The sequence below is a fragment of the Lissotriton vulgaris genome, chromosome 8 (genome assembly GCF_964263255.1).
Source record: "Lissotriton vulgaris chromosome 8, aLisVul1.2, whole genome shotgun sequence".
In the NCBI taxonomy this organism is placed as follows: Eukaryota; Metazoa; Chordata; class Amphibia; order Caudata; family Salamandridae; genus Lissotriton; species Lissotriton vulgaris.
In genome coordinates, this window is record NC_141696.1 from 485,763,997 (window position 1) to 485,783,721 (window position 19,725).

The window sequence follows — 19,725 nt, forward strand, 5'->3', positions numbered from 1 at the left end:
GAAGTGCATGAACAGGAGCAGATAGAGATAGATGAACGTGTTCAGGAGACAGAATCCAGATCACCTGAAAGCAAAGAACACATACAAAGCCAACCTGAACAAGGCCAGCCTAGAAACCAGGCAGAAGAAATAGATGAAAGACCTGGAACTAGTCAGACAGGAAGGGAAATAGACACTGTCAAACCCAAAGAACAAAAACAAAGTGAAATAAAAAGAGGGCACGAGGAAGGCCAAGTTTCCTCGACCACTGAAAGCCACAGAGGCAAGGGTGAACCCCGATACGTCAAAAGGCTGAGACTCCGAATAAAGACAGTTGAAGAGAAACTAAAAGACCGAAAAAGGGCTGAAAGTGAAAGAAAAGCAGCCCGAGGCAAATCTCTGAGAAAGAGCGACAGAGTAAAGAAACAGAACAGGCTGTATCGGAGCCCTGAGTGGAAATACTTGGTGTTGGAAGAAATTGATGAGCCCAACCACAGTGGCAAAAGTGACGAAGAGTCCAGTGCTGATCAGAGTTCTGACGAAGACCCTCCTTGAGACCAAACCGAGTGAACCCTTGGTGCAAGAAGTCAAAGAGGGGTTGTAAAAGCCACCTGTAAGCTATAATGTCTGATTCAAGCGTAACTGGAAGATCCAGATTTAGGTGTTGCAAAACTTGCTGTAAAATATGCTTATGTAGTATAGCTATGTTGATAGTGATATGGATAGGATTAACAGTCTTTATACCTTTTATGATAAGTAAAGATCCTAACTTGTCCCCTACAGAACCTGAAACGCTAGACACAGACGTTGTACAAACTGTAGAAACACCAGGAAGTCTAGAACGACGTGACAATACAGTTAGTCTGAGACACACACGACCAAAATTAGAAGCATCAGATGAGGGTGGACTACATTTTCACAAGATGAGAAACAGGACACATTTAAATGTTTTCGCTAACCTTTTAGTGCATTATGTAGAGGCTATGGAAATAGAAGATTGTTATGTCTGCATGAAGCTACCCACTTCTGTAGCTGAAGGTGTGACATATCACCATTTACCCCTAACCTACGGAATTTCCTGTAGTATATTGGCAAGCTTGTTTTATAGAAGCTCTTTACAGTACTATTATTCAAATGCTGACGTAATCTTTTCTGAACTTCCTATTAGAGGACACCTGAACCTTGTACATGTTAGAAGCGAGGTAACCCGTTATATGGGAGAATATTTCCTGACAATAGGTGACATAGACTTAAATGAAGCAAGACAAGCTAATCTGACCTGTTCCTTACAAGAGCAGGAAAAGATGTTTATAAAAATGGCAGACAGAAGGAGGGAAAAGTATCAGAAAAAGGCAAATGACGAAAAAGATAGAGTCCCTAGGTGGGCAGAACACATGGACAACACCTCGCAAAGCGAAGCTACTCCTGCTTTGTTGCTGGATTTTGAGCGGAAAGGAAAACTTTGTCTCCATAGAGAAAGGACAGAATATTATAACAATGTATTCATCGGTTCCAGCGAGTGTGAACATAATTACAAGGTAATTGGAGGTTGGGGTTTCAAAAATGGGTCAGAACCTGTGTTTCCTGGAGTTTATTATATATGTGGGAACAAGGCTTATTTCAAATTGCCGGATCACTGGTATGGAAGCTGCTACTTTGGCATTGTTTTCCCGAAAGTATACCATGTGAATAATGCTGCTGGAAGCAATGAAGAGACTAATGGCTTAGCGCGTAGAAAACGTGAAAGCGTAGGCGAAATTATAGGTGATATTTTAGTGCACTGATACCTGGAATGGGGGTAGTTCTGAATACTCACAGAATCTGCAAATTGTCTACAGTAGTGGACCGGTTATCAACTGACACTGCTGCTGGATTCCTGCTGGTCAATACTGAGATGGTTGCGATCAGATCAATGGTTTTGCAGAATCGCCTTGCTCTTGACACCTTATTGGCAAAAGAGGGCGGAGTCTGTAGAATGCTGAAGGCGCAACATTGTTGCACCTACATACCTGACAAAAGTCTCGAACTTAAGAGATATGTAAGAAATATAACTAATTTGGAAAAGGAGCTCAAACCATTAGAGGTTGACAGTGCCTGGACGAGACTGACTGGAGTTCTCTTCTCTATAGGTAGTTGGTTTTCTAACTTAGGTAAAAGTCTTCTGTGGAAAATACTGATGCCAATAGCTGGAATAGGTGTGGTTGCACTGATCATATTCATCTGCTGTAAATGTCAAAAATGCAAAAAGTACTCTGTGAATAAGAGAGGAGTGAAGAGAAATATTGATGAGTTAGAATTAGAAGAATTGAGGAATCAAATTTACAAAAAGGCAAAGAATCACCACTCTCATAGAGAAGCCGAAAGAAAACTCAACAATAAGTTTGTTGAAATCGAAATGCATGATATGGAAGAATGAAAGTTGGCATCTGTTTCCTTTATAGTGATGATAGTAAATATCATCAAAGAGGGGATTGATGGAGCAAGGATTCGCACGTAAAGCGACTTGCTCTGATTCAAGAACCTCGCCTAACTTGTAATCATATTAATTCAACCTGTCCGTCATTTATTTAGCAATTTCCCCAACACGCGGGTGTCCCCAGGAGGCTTGCCTGTGTGTCTTTTCATCATAACAATGCTTGCACTACGGAAATGGCTGCTTTGCAGAAATCCAGTCTGCGCATGCGTCGGTCATACTCACGTGATGTGACGCACTCGCATTCTGGAGGGATTTTTATTGCTCATGCGCACTGTTGCAAACATGGCCGCTTGTCTCTCACCACGCTCTCTGCTTGCCACCGCTGCTTCTGCCTATCTGACTTTTTGCACTAAACTTTAATGCTATAGATATTATAAAGTAAGGGGTGTAGTGAAGTCTATAACGGTATACAGTGTGATCATTTTTTTCGGATGATTCTAATTTGTTTTCGCTTACTTTTCATGTACCGCGAATCTGTGGGCCGGGGGGAACGGGAGCTGCGCCATACTTGAAGCTCTTCTGAACCCTGTCACGTGACATGGGAGAAACCCCACTGCGCAGAAGCTGAAACCAGCCAGCTGGCTCCCGAAGCACGATGCGCCTGGGAACCCATCTCGAAGATGCTGCAGTCTACCTTGACCCCGCTACATTGTTGCTATATATTGTGCACTTGCATTGTCTTCTATATTCCTATGCCTGGGAACGTGAACCCAAGGGGCGGGTATGCAAAATTTAATATTAATGATGAGAACACTGAATTCTAGGAGGTGACAATGACAAAGTCACCTCTCCTGACCAATCATAATGTGGGAAACTGTCACTTGCAACATTTGTGGGTGGTCTAAGGGTCCCCAAAATCGTATAACTGGCCTAGTGTAGCTTAGAGAAATTGTCCGACTTGTCCGAGTAGCAGACCTGTCACTGACCCTACGAACTATATAGGTGATCAATCTAGAGTGCTGCGGAGCACTCTGTCCATACTTTCCACAAACTCCTAGGGGTGGAAATAGTCCTAAGTGCTGGCGAAGCACTTTGCTGGGGAAATTCGAAAACCCAATCGGGGTTACTGGCGGATTACTTGCAGAGAGGGGTAACGCAGGCGTTGCATCCGAAGCTGTGGGTGTTGGTCGTACCTTGGTGAGCCCAGTCCTGACCCAAATCCTGAGGGGTATCCTGTCCTGACTGTCCGTGAGCTGTACCTGCTCGCATTTTGGTATTCCAATCCTTGAGGGTCCTTGTCCCCGTCTTCCAAACTGACCCGTGGCCAGGGTTAGTCCTCATTCCTATCTAGGTAATTATTAAACTGTGGGTTTACGTCTTCATATCTCTCTTTCTTCTCTTCTTAATAAAGCACTCTTGCCTGTGATATTGCCCTATCACCTTTTGAAAGCAAATTATATGCAATTGTTTATTAGAAATGTTCCACTTCTCTCCCTACCTGTAGGATATTATTGAATTGTCATATTATACTAGTGTGTTCCATTTTTTCCCTTCCCTTTAGCAGGGTTGCAGTGAATTTAGTAAGAATAGCATGAGTAGCCTAGTTTAAGTACTCATTTTAGGTCCCGTTCATGTCCCATGCCCTAGTTTAAACTTGTGGTGAATAGCTCATTATCTTGTAGTGTTCTCAATTACTCTAATGGTACTTGCCCTAATTCATAGTCACATTGTGGCATTGGTCTTAGTAATTGATGTGTTGATTTGTATTTGCCTCATTATCTTGGCATATTCATTCTGAAATTTCTTGATAAATCTTTAAAACTCATCAGGTGCCTGTGGTCATTTACAGTATAAAGTGTGGATAAAATTGGTATATAAGCGTTCTACTCCCTTTAGGAATCTTTTCACCTATCCACTGCTAGCTCCTGATCCGTCAGGAGTAATGTACCCGTGGTAAGTCAGGTACATGAACAGTAAGTGGTGTAAAAGTCACCCCCCGAATTACTCATTGTAGCGTGCTAAGGATTTCACCCGGTTCATGCAAGTCATTTGTCATCTCAAGTCACGCCAGGGCCCAGTGCGTGGAGATTTGGTAAACTCAGTGACCCGGGTGACCTGCGCGCTCTAAAAAAATAAAATAAAAATAAAAAATAAAACGGATTTTGGAGCCTGAGCCGGGTCTCAGGCCTCTCTGACCTGTGAATCTTTTACTTTCTTGCTGCGCAGGGCTCGAGTCGGGGTACCACGCAGGTGGACGGCGTCCCCCCACTTATTTTACTGGGGGATGCCGTCCCCCCTGCCAAACAGCTGGACTTACTCTTTGGTCTCTCTGGGACGAGGAGCTCGGCACCTTTCGTGACGTCACTTCCTGTTGTGACGTCACTTCCGGTGACAGCGTCCCCCTACTTCTTTTTTTACGACTTGTGCCCTGTTGCTGCGTCATTGGTACATATCGCAGACATCGCAACCCTTACTTGATTTTCCAATTTTATAGCGAATCACAAAATAGTAAAATGCTGGAGGCTCAGACTCTACGTCACTGCACTCTATGGTAGGGGCAATGGGTGGTGCAAGCTGCAGTTGGGCTTGGCGCTTATATTTTTTCAAATTAACCACTGCCGGCCAGTATTGTTTCTACAAATAAAGCCACGCTTGGAGGGCTACAATGCGCATCCGAATACTATCATTGCTTTCATACTTAGGATGAACCCAGTCACAACACCACAAAGGGCTTATTTACAAACCTCTTGCGCCACTTTTGCGTCATTTTTAACATTGGAAAAGTGATGTACGGGTGGCGCAAGGGGCTTGTAAATCTGCCCCAGAGGATGCAACCAGTGCAGACCGCATCAGCTGACAACCCGGAGTGGTCCCTCATAGGTTACTTTGACTTTGTGAATAATGTGGTAACTCGTTACATGTACACTAGGAGGGTCATTAGGATGGCGACGGATATCGGGGGGGGGGAAATGGGTGGCGGGAGGGGTCGGATCATGGGCAGATCGCCACCGCCATGCGGGCGGTGATGATCCGCCCATGATCCTAATGGGCCCCTAGATATTGCAAATGTGTTCATCACTACTCTGACCCATTTGTATGTGGGGCAGGCTGTCATTGATTAGCCCCTCCAACGCGCATGACGAGCTCAGCTCGTTATGAGCCACGGTTCTCTTGTGCTCATGACGAGCTCAGCTCGTCATGACCGTTAGAGCGCTCACACGCAGGGCTAATTCCCCTGCTGTGCTGGGCGTTCTAAGGAACGGGCGTGGTCATGACGAGCTCAGCTCGTCATGAGCACACGAGAACCGTGGCTCATGACGAGCATGGGGGCGCTGTGCGTGCCCCTTTCCCCCCTGCACAGCGGGGGAATCGGCCCCGCAGTGAAGGGGTTAATGATGTGCAATGAATTGATAGAGGTTTTAGCAAATCAGAAATCGTTTCTCCACTTGCCACAGCTCTATATTAAATACCACTATAGCTTTGTGCCAGAAAGAACAAGCAACTTCATGCTTCATCTTTTTTTAGAAAACGACAAAGCTAAAAATACCTTTGACCCTAAATCTCAGATTCAGTAGAGTCCACATGGAACACGCACACAAACATACATGCATACAAGATCCAGTCTGGCACCCAGGTCTCTTTCATTTGTTGCTGTCATGTGTTATGAGTTTGCACCCCTCAACCTGTTATAACCCCCAACCCTCTGTTGCCCTCCTCACATTCTAACAGGAGATTAGCAGGCACAATCACTATCTGTTACCAAAGTACAGAGGGAGGCAGAGGTAGAGGCTAGGTTTATCCTCCTGACAGTTACATAGAGAGACAAAATCGAGTATTTCAATCATAAACTGTACCAGGAAAAGGTTTTTTGAATAAATAAGGCAGGAACAACAACAGAAAGGCGTGGTGATAGCTCCTTTCCATACAATCAATACAACACGGCAGTCAGAAGCGTTCATTTCCCTTGGCAACACTAATTCTAAAGAAACCTTTGCTTACCTGTTGATGCTCCCACTGCACCAATCAGCACTGATGGAATAGCAATCACCAGGCAGCCAAATGCCGCCAAGAAGGAAAGCACTTGAGCGTAAGTCGCTGAAGAAGCAGAAAGAACTCGCTGAAAGTAGGCTTGCCAGGGGATTCCACCAAATACCTGTAAATAAAACATATGGAGCCCTCAGATTTCTGAATATTTAAGGTTGTACATCGCTAACATAAGATCACCAGTTTGCAGCACGTTTTAGGGTTTGATTTGTATACAATGGGACAAGAAATGCAAATAATGCCATGGCAATTAAGACTTATTGATGTGGGGTGTAACACAGGCCCCGCATCCCCGCGGTGGGGTGGGGGGCCGAGCTGCAGGGGGGGGCACTCAGCACAGTACTCAGGCCTGAGCGCTCCGGAAAAAAACCGGAGTGGGGCCCCTCCGCGTAAATTACGGGGTGGGGGCTTAAACTTTCGTTATGCCACTGGCTCGCAATTCCAGATGTCAAAAGAAGAGATTTATTGTGAACTTTGATGCTTTTGAAATCCAGAATGGAATGATAACTCATTTGGGAATGCAGAAGTGTCCAAACGACATGACTGTAATGATGAGCTCAGATTCAGGTTGCAATCTGTTCGTTTTTTTTAATCAGCATGACCAATATTTTTATTTTCCAGCCAGCGCAAAAAGTAGGATTATCACTTATAGAACGCAATTTTTCCCGTAATCAGTACATGCTTAAAACAGTATACAGAAGAAGAAATCAATTTAAATGTGTTCTAGAGCTACCTTAACGATCCCCTGACTGACAATTAAAGTAAACAAAGACAGGAAAGCCACATTAGGAATGAATGCAGACCATTTTATATAAGGTTCTAATTGAGTATCATGTCCGGGTCTTTTCAAAAGCTTAAAATGTGAACATCAGGGAAAGGTGTCAACCCTAACTCAGATAAAGGATTTGGAAATAAATCTAGTGGGGTCAGTAGAAGGGTGTCATCCACTGTCTTGAATATTGTTCCTGTGTTAGTTACCTGTTCCTATGTTCATGCGCTTCCATATTGCTTTTGGTCAAAGTCTTGAAACTAGGGGTGGAAGGGTCTCGCAGAGTTGCATAAAAACTTCACAACTTTCCGCGGAGTTCCTTGAACAGGCAGAAATAATGGGGTCTCCCTGATTTTAGCACCAGGACCTAGAGTAGATTTTCCACACAGCGTTGTTACAGCGAACGGTCACGACTGCCTGCGTTGAGAAAATCTCATTAGGTGCCCTCTTAGCACCCGAAAATCAGGCTAGGGGGTGCCATTTCTCGCTTATGCTCACCAAGTTACCATTAGCGAGCTACGTGTGAGAAAAACTCTGCCACACGATGGTTTGTGGATTTTGGCCTGAACTCTGCCTTACAAACGTAAAGTGGAGTTACCAAAACTCCTCGAACTCTGCCAGCAAAGCGGACTTTATAGCCCATCCCTACTTGAAACACTCATTGGTCCAAGGATACTTCAATTTACCCTGTACACTGCAGCTGAATTAATTTGTCCAATAAAGAAAAAGGTAAATGGTCGCCATGTTGGGAACAGTGATAGAAATTCTCAAGCTGAACTACAGAAAATGGGGTGAACAACTCAAGACCAGGAATCTTCTTCACCAAAACTAACCAGAAGCCGAATGCTGCGATGACTAACACATTAAATAAACAACCCACCCAAGAAAGCGATTATTGCAACTGAGAAAAAATGACCACAAAATGAATAAACAACGTCATCACACTAAAACACACTGATGTAGATTACTGTGAAATGTAAGTCATGCTGTAAGCATATTTTAAACGTTGTGTTCCAAAACAAACACTGCAATTTATATCACAGTGAAAAACAGAGTACCAACAGAAACGTGAAAATGTTGTTTTTAGTATACACACAAATCAAATGCAATAACAATGCACACACTGCAAGCAATGTATACCTGCAAAATGGAAGCACAGGTGGCAAGCGCTGTAAGTCAATGGACCAGGGGACACACTCAGGGCCGGCTTTAGGGCAGTGCGACTGGTGTGACCGCACTGGGCCCTGACCTGTGGAGTGGGGCGCCGTGACCTCAGGGGGATGCTGTGTTTAGCAATATCTTATGATAGGAGAGATGAGGGGCACTTTTGCAGGTGGTAGGGAGAGAATCCGAGGAAGCGGTCATGGGATGTGGGGGCGCCAACAGTGATTGTTGCACCGGGCGCCACCGGTGGCAAAGCTGGCCCTGCACACTCTATGAAAGCCCACGTCTGACAGCTCCTAACTCAGCTTTCAACTGAGAAAAATCTGCTTTCGAAGGCCCATTTCAATGCAAAGACAACAAAAAGCACATATAGACTCAATAAGAGCTCCATTAATGGCCCCCCAAGCCTCCTCATTTGCAACATCACACTCAAGAAGAATAGGCTTCAAGGTCGGTGTAGGAAGGTGGCTACCTGACTATGGTTACCCCAGATTTTTTGCCTTGTGTTTAGCTGGTTTTCGACTTAGTTGGCCTGGTTCCCTGCTAATCAGGGCCCCAGGCTATCTGCTCTCTCTGTAAAATGGATTCCATGTACCCTAGGTGCATAACTAGATTGGCTTGGGTCACCTTATCAGCCCCTGTACAGAGCACTATAGGTGCCCAGGGCATAGGTGCATCCAAGGCCTACCAGGGGCTGCAGCATATCTTTTGCCACCCCTGGCTGGCTATCTAAATTGACACAACTGGCTGATCACTCAGCTGGGGCAAGTGGGTGTAATCACCCCTTGCTTAGATATAGTATACCTATATCTAAACCTATATCTGGACACATATATAGCCTGTAAGCCACTCCTATGGAAGGCCTCATCAATCCTGGAGGCAGAGTGCGTGGTTTTATGTGAGATGGTGCTCTGGCATGAGCTGAGCCTGTCTGCAGCTGTCGGGAACAACTCCCTAAGCTGATCCGGGATAATGCCATACCATATACTCTTAAGCGCATTATAATCCTCGCGGTTATATAGCAACTTTGGTTTGGCTTTATCAAAACATGTCGTGTAAGGTGTCATACGAATTGGAATACTATCCCCTCGCCAGTTCTGGCGACGGGGATAGCATTCCACCCTTCTAGAGGGAGAAGACATGTTACTTTACTGAAACGCGGTTGATTTAAAATGAGCCTCAGATCCACAAAATGGATGCCCCTGCCACAGACACGGGTCTGACCTCCTGCTGCTGACCGAAACCCGGCAGAGGAGGCCTGGACAAAGAGTTTCCTGTCACAGGGCGGTGTCAAACCACCCCAGACAGGAGATAGTGGATTGGAGTAGGGAGGTTTCAATGAAACCAGACACTGCCTGGGGAGCACAAGGCTGCCCCTTGCAGGATCCGGCCAAACCGGTTCTGGGGCCTCCCAGCCCCTGTCCCAGCGCGGCCAGGATCAAAGGAGAGGGGTGTAACCACCCCCTTCCTGGGTCCCACCCATAGGAGGGGACCTAGCAGGATGTCCAACCCCCGAGATTCGAATAAGAGGGGGAGCAGTCCCAACGGACCTCAGATCATCCTGAAGAAACATAAGAAACGAAATCTGGACCCTTCGACTTTCTACACGACGTGAGAAGACTGAAGAATCTCCCTTGTGGTCAAGGAGTGACCACCCTGTGCAAACAGGCACCATCCAGCCCTCGACCCTTGCTTTGTTGCAGTTCCCGCCGGAACTCGAGCGACAGAGATCGACGAGATCAAGCTTGCCTGCCTTCTACCTGCCCGATCCACAGTCCCTGCAGAGCTGAGACCCGTGGAGGCGACCGGAAGCGCGGGGCACGCCATCTTGAAAAGGCCACGAGACGCTGACCGTGCGGCCCACGAGTGACCCTCGAAGCTGTACACCGGGGTTTGAGAAGCCCCAGCCCCGAGCTCCACTTGCACCAAAGCTCACCCCTCCACACTCGCTGAGTGCTGCGTGGGGCCCTTCTGCTTGTGTGCGCTCGACGCGTTGGCCCGGTCACTTGCCAGCTGGCTTGTGGCCCCTGTGCCGACGAACTTCGAAATACGACTTGCTTTTCTGGTTGCTCCAGATCTGCACCAGCTCCTGTGAAAAGGAGCACCCACTCTGACCCTCCTGGTTCGAGTGATAAGCAATCTCCCGGTTCCGCGTGGATTGCTTTTGCCAAGTGCTGTTTGCTACAATCTTCAAGCCGACGGTGCTGACGGCGAGAGCCTACGTGGGACAGATCGTGACCTGCTCCTGGACGTCGCAGATGCCCCAGAGCCCACGTGACAGCGGAGAGAAGCCTATCGACAACCGCCTGATTGCGCCCGACATTGCCTGGTTCCGTCCTGGTTCCACCCTGGTCACTGCTGAGTGACCCAGACTCTGTCCCCTCTGCTTTCAGGTACTTTTCTACATCGATCCACCCTTGGATCGCACCGGACACTTCTGCTTCACAGCGCCTGCAGCTGCAACAGCTCCAAGCACCCAGAACCTGCGTGACAGAACCCGACGCCACTTCGACCCTGTGCACCCACGGCCTGTGGGTGAGGTAACTTTGCAACGCCGGTGTCTTTACACTGGTACACACCTCTAGGGTCTGTGTCTAAAGTTTTGTGTTCCTAGGTTCAGCGGAAGTATCTTTTTATTCACTTTAACTGACTTTTACGCACCATTGACAGTGCATTGGTGCGCGCTGCACTTTCCGTGCTGCATCCGTCTCCTGTGGGCTACTCCCGACTTCTTCATTGCTTGTCCTGACTGCTCCCAGCGAATCTCTAGGCCCTAGGCCTAACCATTGTTCGTAAAGTGTTACTTATACCACTTTTTTGATATATGGTCTGAGTGGCCCCCCGCCCTCAGCCATAATTGTGCCAACTTTATATGTTTAACAGTGCTTTTGGTTTAACGCTTGTGCCCCTTTCCTCATAAAGAGTACTGGGGAGTAATTTAGTAATAAATACATATATTTTTATAATATATACTTGTGTGGTGTCCTTTCATTTGATTACAGGATTGTATGTGGTAAAACAAGCTCGCTTAACACGACCTCTTAAGTTAAGCCTTTAAGGCTGCTTAGTCCATGCTACCACTAGGATAGCTTGTCTACAAGGTTGACTTACAACCTGACATCTTTGGGGTTTGCTTGGACTGATAACCAGTGGTTCCAGAATTGGAAACACTACCTATCAGGCCAACTTCTCACATTGGTGGCAGCGGTGGGATTTGAGCTTGCTGTTTGTTTTACCATTGCAATCTTTATCAAATTGAAAGATCACATCAAGTACCTCTAGGTACATATAAATCAAAAGCTTAGCATATTAAGTTCTACTGAACTTAGTAGTTGTAGATTAAAGGGATTAGCACACCCTGACTACAACTCACTAGCAAGGTACAGTAGGAAACCACTTAGTGTAGGTAAGTGCACCACTTACACCTCACTAGCAGTCATGTCTGATACAGAAAGAGCCTCAGGCTCTGCTCCTGTAATAGTTGATCCTATAGGGACAACATCCAGATATGACAATCTTAGCCACAAAGACCTGAGTGCCTTGTGCACAGCCAGGGGGCTAAAAAAGGGCAGAGGCCCTACCATTCCTTCCCTAATATGGCTATAGCCCCAATTCAAGATGTCCTTCCTGAAAAGGTTGGTAGGGCTGAGCAACTCTCTGCCCCATCTTTACCAGAAGCTCTTCCAAACCAGAATAGCAAAGCTGTTATGATAACAGCAGAAACCCAAACTGAGTCTCCTCCTGAAAAGGTTGGTGGGGCTGTGATGGCCACAGCCCAAACTCAAACAGATATGTGTGTTGTGAAGCCTGAAATGATGGATCACTCCACCCAAACTGAGAGCATGGAGGAGGAAGAGAAATCTCCCCCTCACCAGACAGTAGGACAGGATCAGCCTCCTCAGGGAACTGATCTTACCCCTGATGAAGGAACTGCCCCAGAGGTTGTTAGGCCCGGCCTGACAGAGCCTCTGATGGCAGTGGACCCTTCTCAGGTGGGATCCAGTCTGGAGCAGGTAACCTGCCCCTCTCTACCTTGCCTTAGTCAGCCCAGGGCTGCAGAGGACAAGAAGGACAGTGAGACCCAGAGGGCCCCCTGTCAAATAAAGCACCCCCATCAACAGATTAGGGGCACCAAAACTAGGAGGCCTAGTAAGGTGAAAACTTTAAAAACTCCTGAGGGAGCCCCCTTAAAAACAGTTAGGGACCTCCCACAGATGGATGCTGTTGGGCACAGCCAAACCTGGGACCCAAAGGGCCCAAACCTGAACTGTCCCTCCAGCAAGCCACACAGAGGGACCCAGCCTCCAGCTTTAGGTAGCCAGAGGTTGACCCTGAGAGCACAGTGCAACTCAGTTGAAGAGAGAAGGGCACACATGGTGGAAGATAATTGGAGGAAGCTGAGTCCTAAATTAGTGGAGCCTCACTTCAAAACTCCATATCCAAACCAGCCTTCTAACTTGCAAAGACACACCCAAGGTAGTGATTCCCTATGGTGGAGACCCTCTGATACCCCAAGGGTGAGGGACTGCTTAGTGGACCATGAGACAGGGGGTACCCATGCTAGTGCAGGTACTTCCTTATATGGCCACTCAGGCAATAAAGGCTTACCTGGACAAGGATAGCCTTATCTCCTTTCGTTTGGGGGGGGGGTTATGTAGGAAGGTGGCTACCTGACTATGGTTACCCCAGATTTTTTGCCTTGTGTTTAGCTGGTTTTCGACTTAGTTGGCCTGGTTCCCTGCTAATCAGGGCCCCAGGCTATCTGCTCTCTCTGTAAAATGGATTCCATGTACCCTAGGTGCATAACTAGATTGGCTTGGGTCACCTTATCAGCCCCTGTACAGAGCACTATAGGTGCCCAGGGCATAGGTGCATCCAAGGCCTACCAGGGGCTGCAGCATATCTTTTGCCACCCCTGGCTGGCTATCTAAATTGACACAACTGGCTGATCACTCAGCTGGGGCAAGTGGGTGTAATCACCCCTTGCTTAGATATAGTATACCTATATCTAAACCTATATCTGGACACATATATAGCCTGTAAGCCACTCCTATGGAAGGCCTCATCAATCCTGGAGGCAGAGTGCGTGGTTTTATGTGAGATGGTGCTCTGGCATGAGCTGAGCCTGTCTGCAGCTGTCGGGAACAACTCCCTAAGCTGATCCGGGATAATGCCATACCATATACTCTTAAGCGCATTATAATCCTCGCGGTTATATAGCAACTTTGGTTTGGCTTTATCAAAACATGTCGTGTAAGGTGTCATACGAATTGGAATACTATCCCCTCGCCAGTTCTGGCGACGGGGATAGCATTCCACCCTTCTAGAGGGAGAAGACATGTTACTTTACTGAAACGCGGTTGATTTAAAATGAGCCTCAGATCCACAAAATGGATGCCCCTGCCACAGACACGGGTCTGACCTCCTGCTGCTGACCGAAACCCGGCAGAGGAGGCCTGGACAAAGAGTTTCCTGTCACAGGGCGGTGTCAAACCACCCCAGACAGGAGATAGTGGATTGGAGTAGGGAGGTTTCAATGAAACCAGACACTGCCTGGGGAGCACAAGGCTGCCCCTTGCAGGATCCGGCCAAACCGGTTCTGGGGCCTCCCAGCCCCTGTCCCAGCGCGGCCAGGATCAAAGGAGAGGGGTGTAACCACCCCCTTCCTGGGTCCCACCCATAGGAGGGGACCTAGCAGGATGTCCAACCCCCGAGATTCGAATAAGAGGGGGAGCAGTCCCAACGGACCTCAGATCATCCTGAAGAAACATAAGAAACGAAATCTGGACCCTTCGACTTTCTACACGACGTGAGAAGACTGAAGAATCTCCCTTGTGGTCAAGGAGTGACCACCCTGTGCAAACAGGCACCATCCAGCCCTCGACCCTTGCTTTGTTGCAGTTCCCGCCGGAACTCGAGCGACAGAGATCGACGAGATCAAGCTTGCCTGCCTTCTACCTGCCCGATCCACAGTCCCTGCAGAGCTGAGACCCGTGGAGGCGACCGGAAGCGCGGGGCACGCCATCTTGAAAAGGCCACGAGACGCTGACCGTGCGGCCCACGAGTGACCCTCGAAGCTGTACACCGGGGTTTGAGAAGCCCCAGCCCCGAGCTCCACTTGCACCAAAGCTCACCCCTCCACACTCGCTGAGTGCTGCGTGGGGCCCTTCTGCTTGTGTGCGCTCGACGCGTTGGCCCGGTCACTTGCCAGCTGGCTTGTGGCCCCTGTGCCGACGAACTTCGAAATACGACTTGCTTTTCTGGTTGCTCCAGATCTGCACCAGCTCCTGTGAAAAGGAGCACCCACTCTGACCCTCCTGGTTCGAGTGATAAGCAATCTCCCGGTTCCGCGTGGATTGCTTTTGCCAAGTGCTGTTTGCTACAATCTTCAAGCCGACGGTGCTGACGGCGAGAGCCTACGTGGGACAGATCGTGACCTGCTCCTGGACGTCGCAGATGCCCCAGAGCCCACGTGACAGCGGAGAGAAGCCTATCGACAACCGCCTGATTGCGCCCGACATTGCCTGGTTCCGTCCTGGTTCCACCCTGGTCACTGCTGAGTGACCCAGACTCTGTCCCCTCTGCTTTCAGGTACTTTTCTACATCGATCCACCCTTGGATCGCACCGGACACTTCTGCTTCACAGCGCCTGCAGCTGCAACAGCTCCAAGCACCCAGAACCTGCGTGACAGAACCCGACGCCACTTCGACCCTGTGCACCCACGGCCTGTGGGTGAGGTAACTTTGCAACGCCGGTGTCTTTACACTGGTACACACCTCTAGGGTCTGTGTCTAAAGTTTTGTGTTCCTAGGTTCAGCGGAAGTATCTTTTTATTCACTTTAACTGACTTTTACGCACCATTGACAGTGCATTGGTGCGCGCTGCACTTTCCGTGCTGCATCCGTCTCCTGTGGGCTACTCCCGACTTCTTCATTGCTTGTCCTGACTGCTCCCAGCGAATCTCTAGGCCCTAGGCCTAACCATTGTTCGTAAAGTGTTACTTATACCACTTTTTTGATATATGGTCTGAGTGGCCCCCCGCCCTCAGCCATAATTGTGCCAACTTTATATGTTTAACAGTGCTTTTGGTTTAACGCTTGTGCCCCTTTCCTCATAAAGAGTACTGGGGAGTAATTTAGTAATAAATACATATATTTTTATAATATATACTTGTGTGGTGTCCTTTCATTTGATTACAGGATTGTATGTGGTAAAACAAGCTCGCTTAACACGACCTCTTAAGTTAAGCCTTTAAGGCTGCTTAGTCCATGCTACCACTAGGATAGCTTGTCTACAAGGTTGACTTACAACCTGACATCTTTGGGGTTTGCTTGGACTGATAACCAGTGGTTCCAGAATTGGAAACACTACCTATCAGGCCAACTTCTCACAGTCGGTCTCCCTAGTGTATTATGGCATCATTATGACCGTCCAGCAAGGCAGAATAACCTACCTATCTAAAAGGGTGGATGTCAAGTTTCACATGTGGTGCAACCCGTTCCAGGAATATTACAGCTGATATGACTGCACATTGACTTTCCCTTCTCTACAGAGGCTATTGAATGCACACAGATAGCCAACAAGGAGCTCCACAGCTGCTTCTAAATCAACACCAGCCTAATCTTCCAATGAGTCAGTGTGTTAATCTACATTCATACAGTTTCAGCAGTGGTTATAATTCCTAGGACATTTAACCATATATTGGCAGCAACCATTGAGCTCAAATATCTGCATCCCCAAGCCAGCAACATCTTTTGAACTGCTTACATGATTTTCAAATATCTTAAAGTTAACACCCCATTATCTGAGTAACACATTTTCAGGTTGAGCAAATGGAGGTGCCTTTGCAGTACTGGAGACTAAAATTGGATTTAGTTAGTTTCAAAACAGCCTCCTTGTACACTGCTCCTTTCCAGCAGCAGCTGCTTCATTACATCGTCAGGGGCGTTGCCCTCCTATATTTGGCCCTCACAGCCCCTGAACTTAATGTCAATAAATCTACAGTTTAAAGATTTTTGTTCCGGACAGGGGCACAGTGGATTTTTTTCTTATTGGCCACCAGCGGTGTTGCTTAGTGATTTGGGCTCAAAAATACGATACAGGCCTGATCAGGCCACCAACACACACTCGCACTTCAAGGTGCACATGTCTGGTTGGCCGACTGCCTTTCTGTGACCAGCCTGACATGCGCACTAGTGCCCTATCACCATCTTTGACTGTCTATGCATAGTGAGGGGAATAGGGAACTGCAGACAGGCTGTACTCAGAATGAGCGATGGGTGTACCTGCCCGATCCAATCCTGGCACTGCTGTCAGCAAGGGAGCAGTGTCTGGATTGGCCAGGACTTGCGGCACTAATGGCAATGAGTCTGGCCAGCAGCTCCTCTTTCTCCAGGAGACAGAGTAGCTTGACATTCCGTGGGGTCTCGACTCCTCCCTCGTGCTAGCTCCTTTTCCCCCCACATTGTTGTAGCGTGTGCTGTTATTAAAGGCTGTCCAGCGCCAATTGCAGTTATATCCCCAGACATTCATTTATACCAGGCGAGGCCTCCTCTGCTGACAATGTAGAGTAGAGACAGCAGACTGACTGTTGTAAAATAAACTTCGCACTCTTCGTTTGAACATGCAGATAATGTTTCTTTTTTTAATGAAAGTTCTTTTTTATAAAGGGGGAGAAGATGGGGCTTACCGCCAAGAGCTGCCTACCTTGGAAATGGAAAATCAGGTTTTAGTCTCTTTGTTGGCTCTATACCATGTGATTCTGGGCAACCAACTTAATCCCCCCAGTGCCTAAAGAATCAGCAAAAGTGAAATGTGTCCATGTGTAACGTGACTGGCGCACATGTAAAACGCTCCAGTACCTTTAAGTCCAATTCGCACTATATAAACTGCAAATAATATTACTACTACTAATATTAAGAAGATAATATTAGTAATTTAGCAACAATTATATAAATAATAACTGTGTACATGGGACGCTGTATAAGCTGAACTACCACTAGAAGAAGTCAGCGACGACAGGGAATGCCCTGACATCACTCAGACCGAAAAACGCAGTGAAAATGCAGTGAGTTTCACAGCGGGGTGACTCTTATGAACATCAGAAAGCTGGGCTCCGACTTGGACCTGAACCTAATCCCGGACCAGGCGCAAGGATCAAAGCCATGGGCATATAAGAGCGAGCAGCAAGACCCCATCCAGAGTGCCCTGAACACTGGAACTATAATAAACTAGACCCTTAAGGGCACTCCAAAACCAACTGGAGCAAAAAGAAAAATCCCAGAAGACTGGCATAACACCGCCAGAGACGCTGAGGAAAACCCAGGGATACAAAAGGCTCTTAAGGTGCCTGGCACACCAGATGCACCAGATGCCCTTGTAATATCAGCATCAGTATCTAGCGCACCAAGTAACCTGAACACGCGGAACATAGGCCCCGGAACAATGGCTGGGCAAGGTATCCCTGGACTACCACAGGATCTCATGTGAGAGAAAAACACACTCTCAACACAAGATCTTAGGCAAGAGCAACCAGAGCATAGCAAACGAACGGGCAGGATCACTGACCAAGAAGACAAAACAAAGGGGCAGTCTCTGGATTCTCTTACCAGAAAGTTCACCACGGCACTGGACTCGCACGCGCCCCAGGCACACGCCCATCATCCAGCACAGTCCGAGCAACCCTCAATTCCTCCCCGAGGCCTTCCTTCAGTTCTGGTCAGTTCAGCCTCTATCCTACCAAAGGCCACGGAACCAGAAGCCTCGTATCTCACACAAGAAGAGTGGGAAGAATTGGTCGCCTCTTATACTGCACCCTCTCACGTGGCTCCAAAAGAGGTAGCAACAAGTCCAAATTGCAATACCTCACAACCCAGCCCCAGGAACACAACACCGCAAGCTAAGGTAGACATATTAGAATCTCTCCTACACACAATGCAACTGTCCGTTAGCGCTATCCAATACCAATCGGACAAGACAGACCTCCAGTTATCAGTTCTACATTCACTATCAGTCTTTGTCGCCAATATTGACAACAAGCTAGCTGAACTGAACAGTCTGGTTAAAAGGGCACAAGAGGAGACAGCACACATACAATCGAATTGTACTGGCATAGCAATCGTGGACAAGTTGGCCAGACTCCCAGCAGCAATGGATAACCTTCTCTCAGACATCAGGGAGGCTGTAAAAAAACAATTCATCAACTGGACACCTTGAGAGGAAAAACAGAGCACGGCAAACAAACAATGAGGGAATTCTGACACCAGCTGAGGGGCTCTTACCCCAAGTACAAGAAGAACAGCGGGCAAGGGAAAAGGAGCATATAACACTATCAAGATCAAATGGACAGCCCAGGGAAGGAGATCCCCTATCGCCAACAAATGGTGACCCAGCAGCTACACGGGAACCCCACCAAAAAGATGAACCATGGGAACAAGGGCGCTCCCTAAAGCAGGGCAGAAAACAAAGAAGGAAGGGCCGCAAGCAAAAGGTAAACACCCTCGCTGAAGGTAAAGGCAAGAACAACCAAGCCAGCATTTTGTTCCCAGACCCAATGTCTGACAAGTCGGCTCAAATGAGCTGCGAAACAGACACGGATCTGGACCCATGCCCCTTCCCTAAGCAGGATCAGTGGTACACGATTCAAAGGAAAAAGAATCGGAAAAGAAATATTTCCAACATGGTGACTTCAAAAAAAGAAGACGACCCCGCCCAGAGAAGTAGTGCAAAAGTCACAAAACCGAATGCCAGCGAGAGCTCGAACAAGAGTGGGGAAAAAATTATTATTAACTTGAGCGCCACAAGAAATAAAAAACCTCCCTCCAATGTAGGTAGTGGGGCACAATCAGACCACCCCCCAGAGGCCACATCAATAGCAAGCTCCGCAAACCAGGATTTAACAAGAGCAGATGAACCGAAGGCCCCTAACCAGAGAACGTCAGCAGAGGAACCCACCAGGGTCGAGACCTCCCAAATAACTGCACAGAGCGATCCTAACAAGAAAAAGGTGCACTTAGGTAACCCTACAATTGTACTAATCCCGGAATACACATCAATGGGCGCTTTTGACATTCTAAATAGGGGTAATATACTACGCTTGCTGAACTCTATTGACAGCTTAACAAATATATCCACCAATGATCTGGAGTCAGTGGAATTCATAGTCTCACCGGAACATCCAGGGGTTGAAGCTCCCAAAACAGTATGGGCCACAACGGATTTGACTGAGAGAGTGCTCAATGAACAAGCGAAGCTCAATAGCTGGGGCATAAATCTTCGCCCATTTGTAAAACCCAGATCCTTTGGCATGTGACTTCCTACAACGGAATGTACAATACCGGGCCAACCAGGACC

The 19,725-nt window shown here is 47.6% G+C and overlaps 1 protein-coding gene across 2 annotated transcripts in view; it reads right to left on the minus strand.

The window, feature by feature from the left end:
• Nucleotides 1–19,725, minus strand: part of SLC5A7 (solute carrier family 5 member 7) — a 382,470-nt gene that overhangs the window by 79,370 nt on the left and 283,375 nt on the right. For both annotated transcript variants that reach the window (XM_086934301.1, XM_086934302.1), the window contains exon 7: nt 6,395–6,548. In XM_086934301.1, coding sequence (XP_086790427.1) covers nt 6,395–6,548 — 154 coding nt within the window. The remainder of the gene's footprint in view (nt 1–6,394; nt 6,549–19,725) is intronic.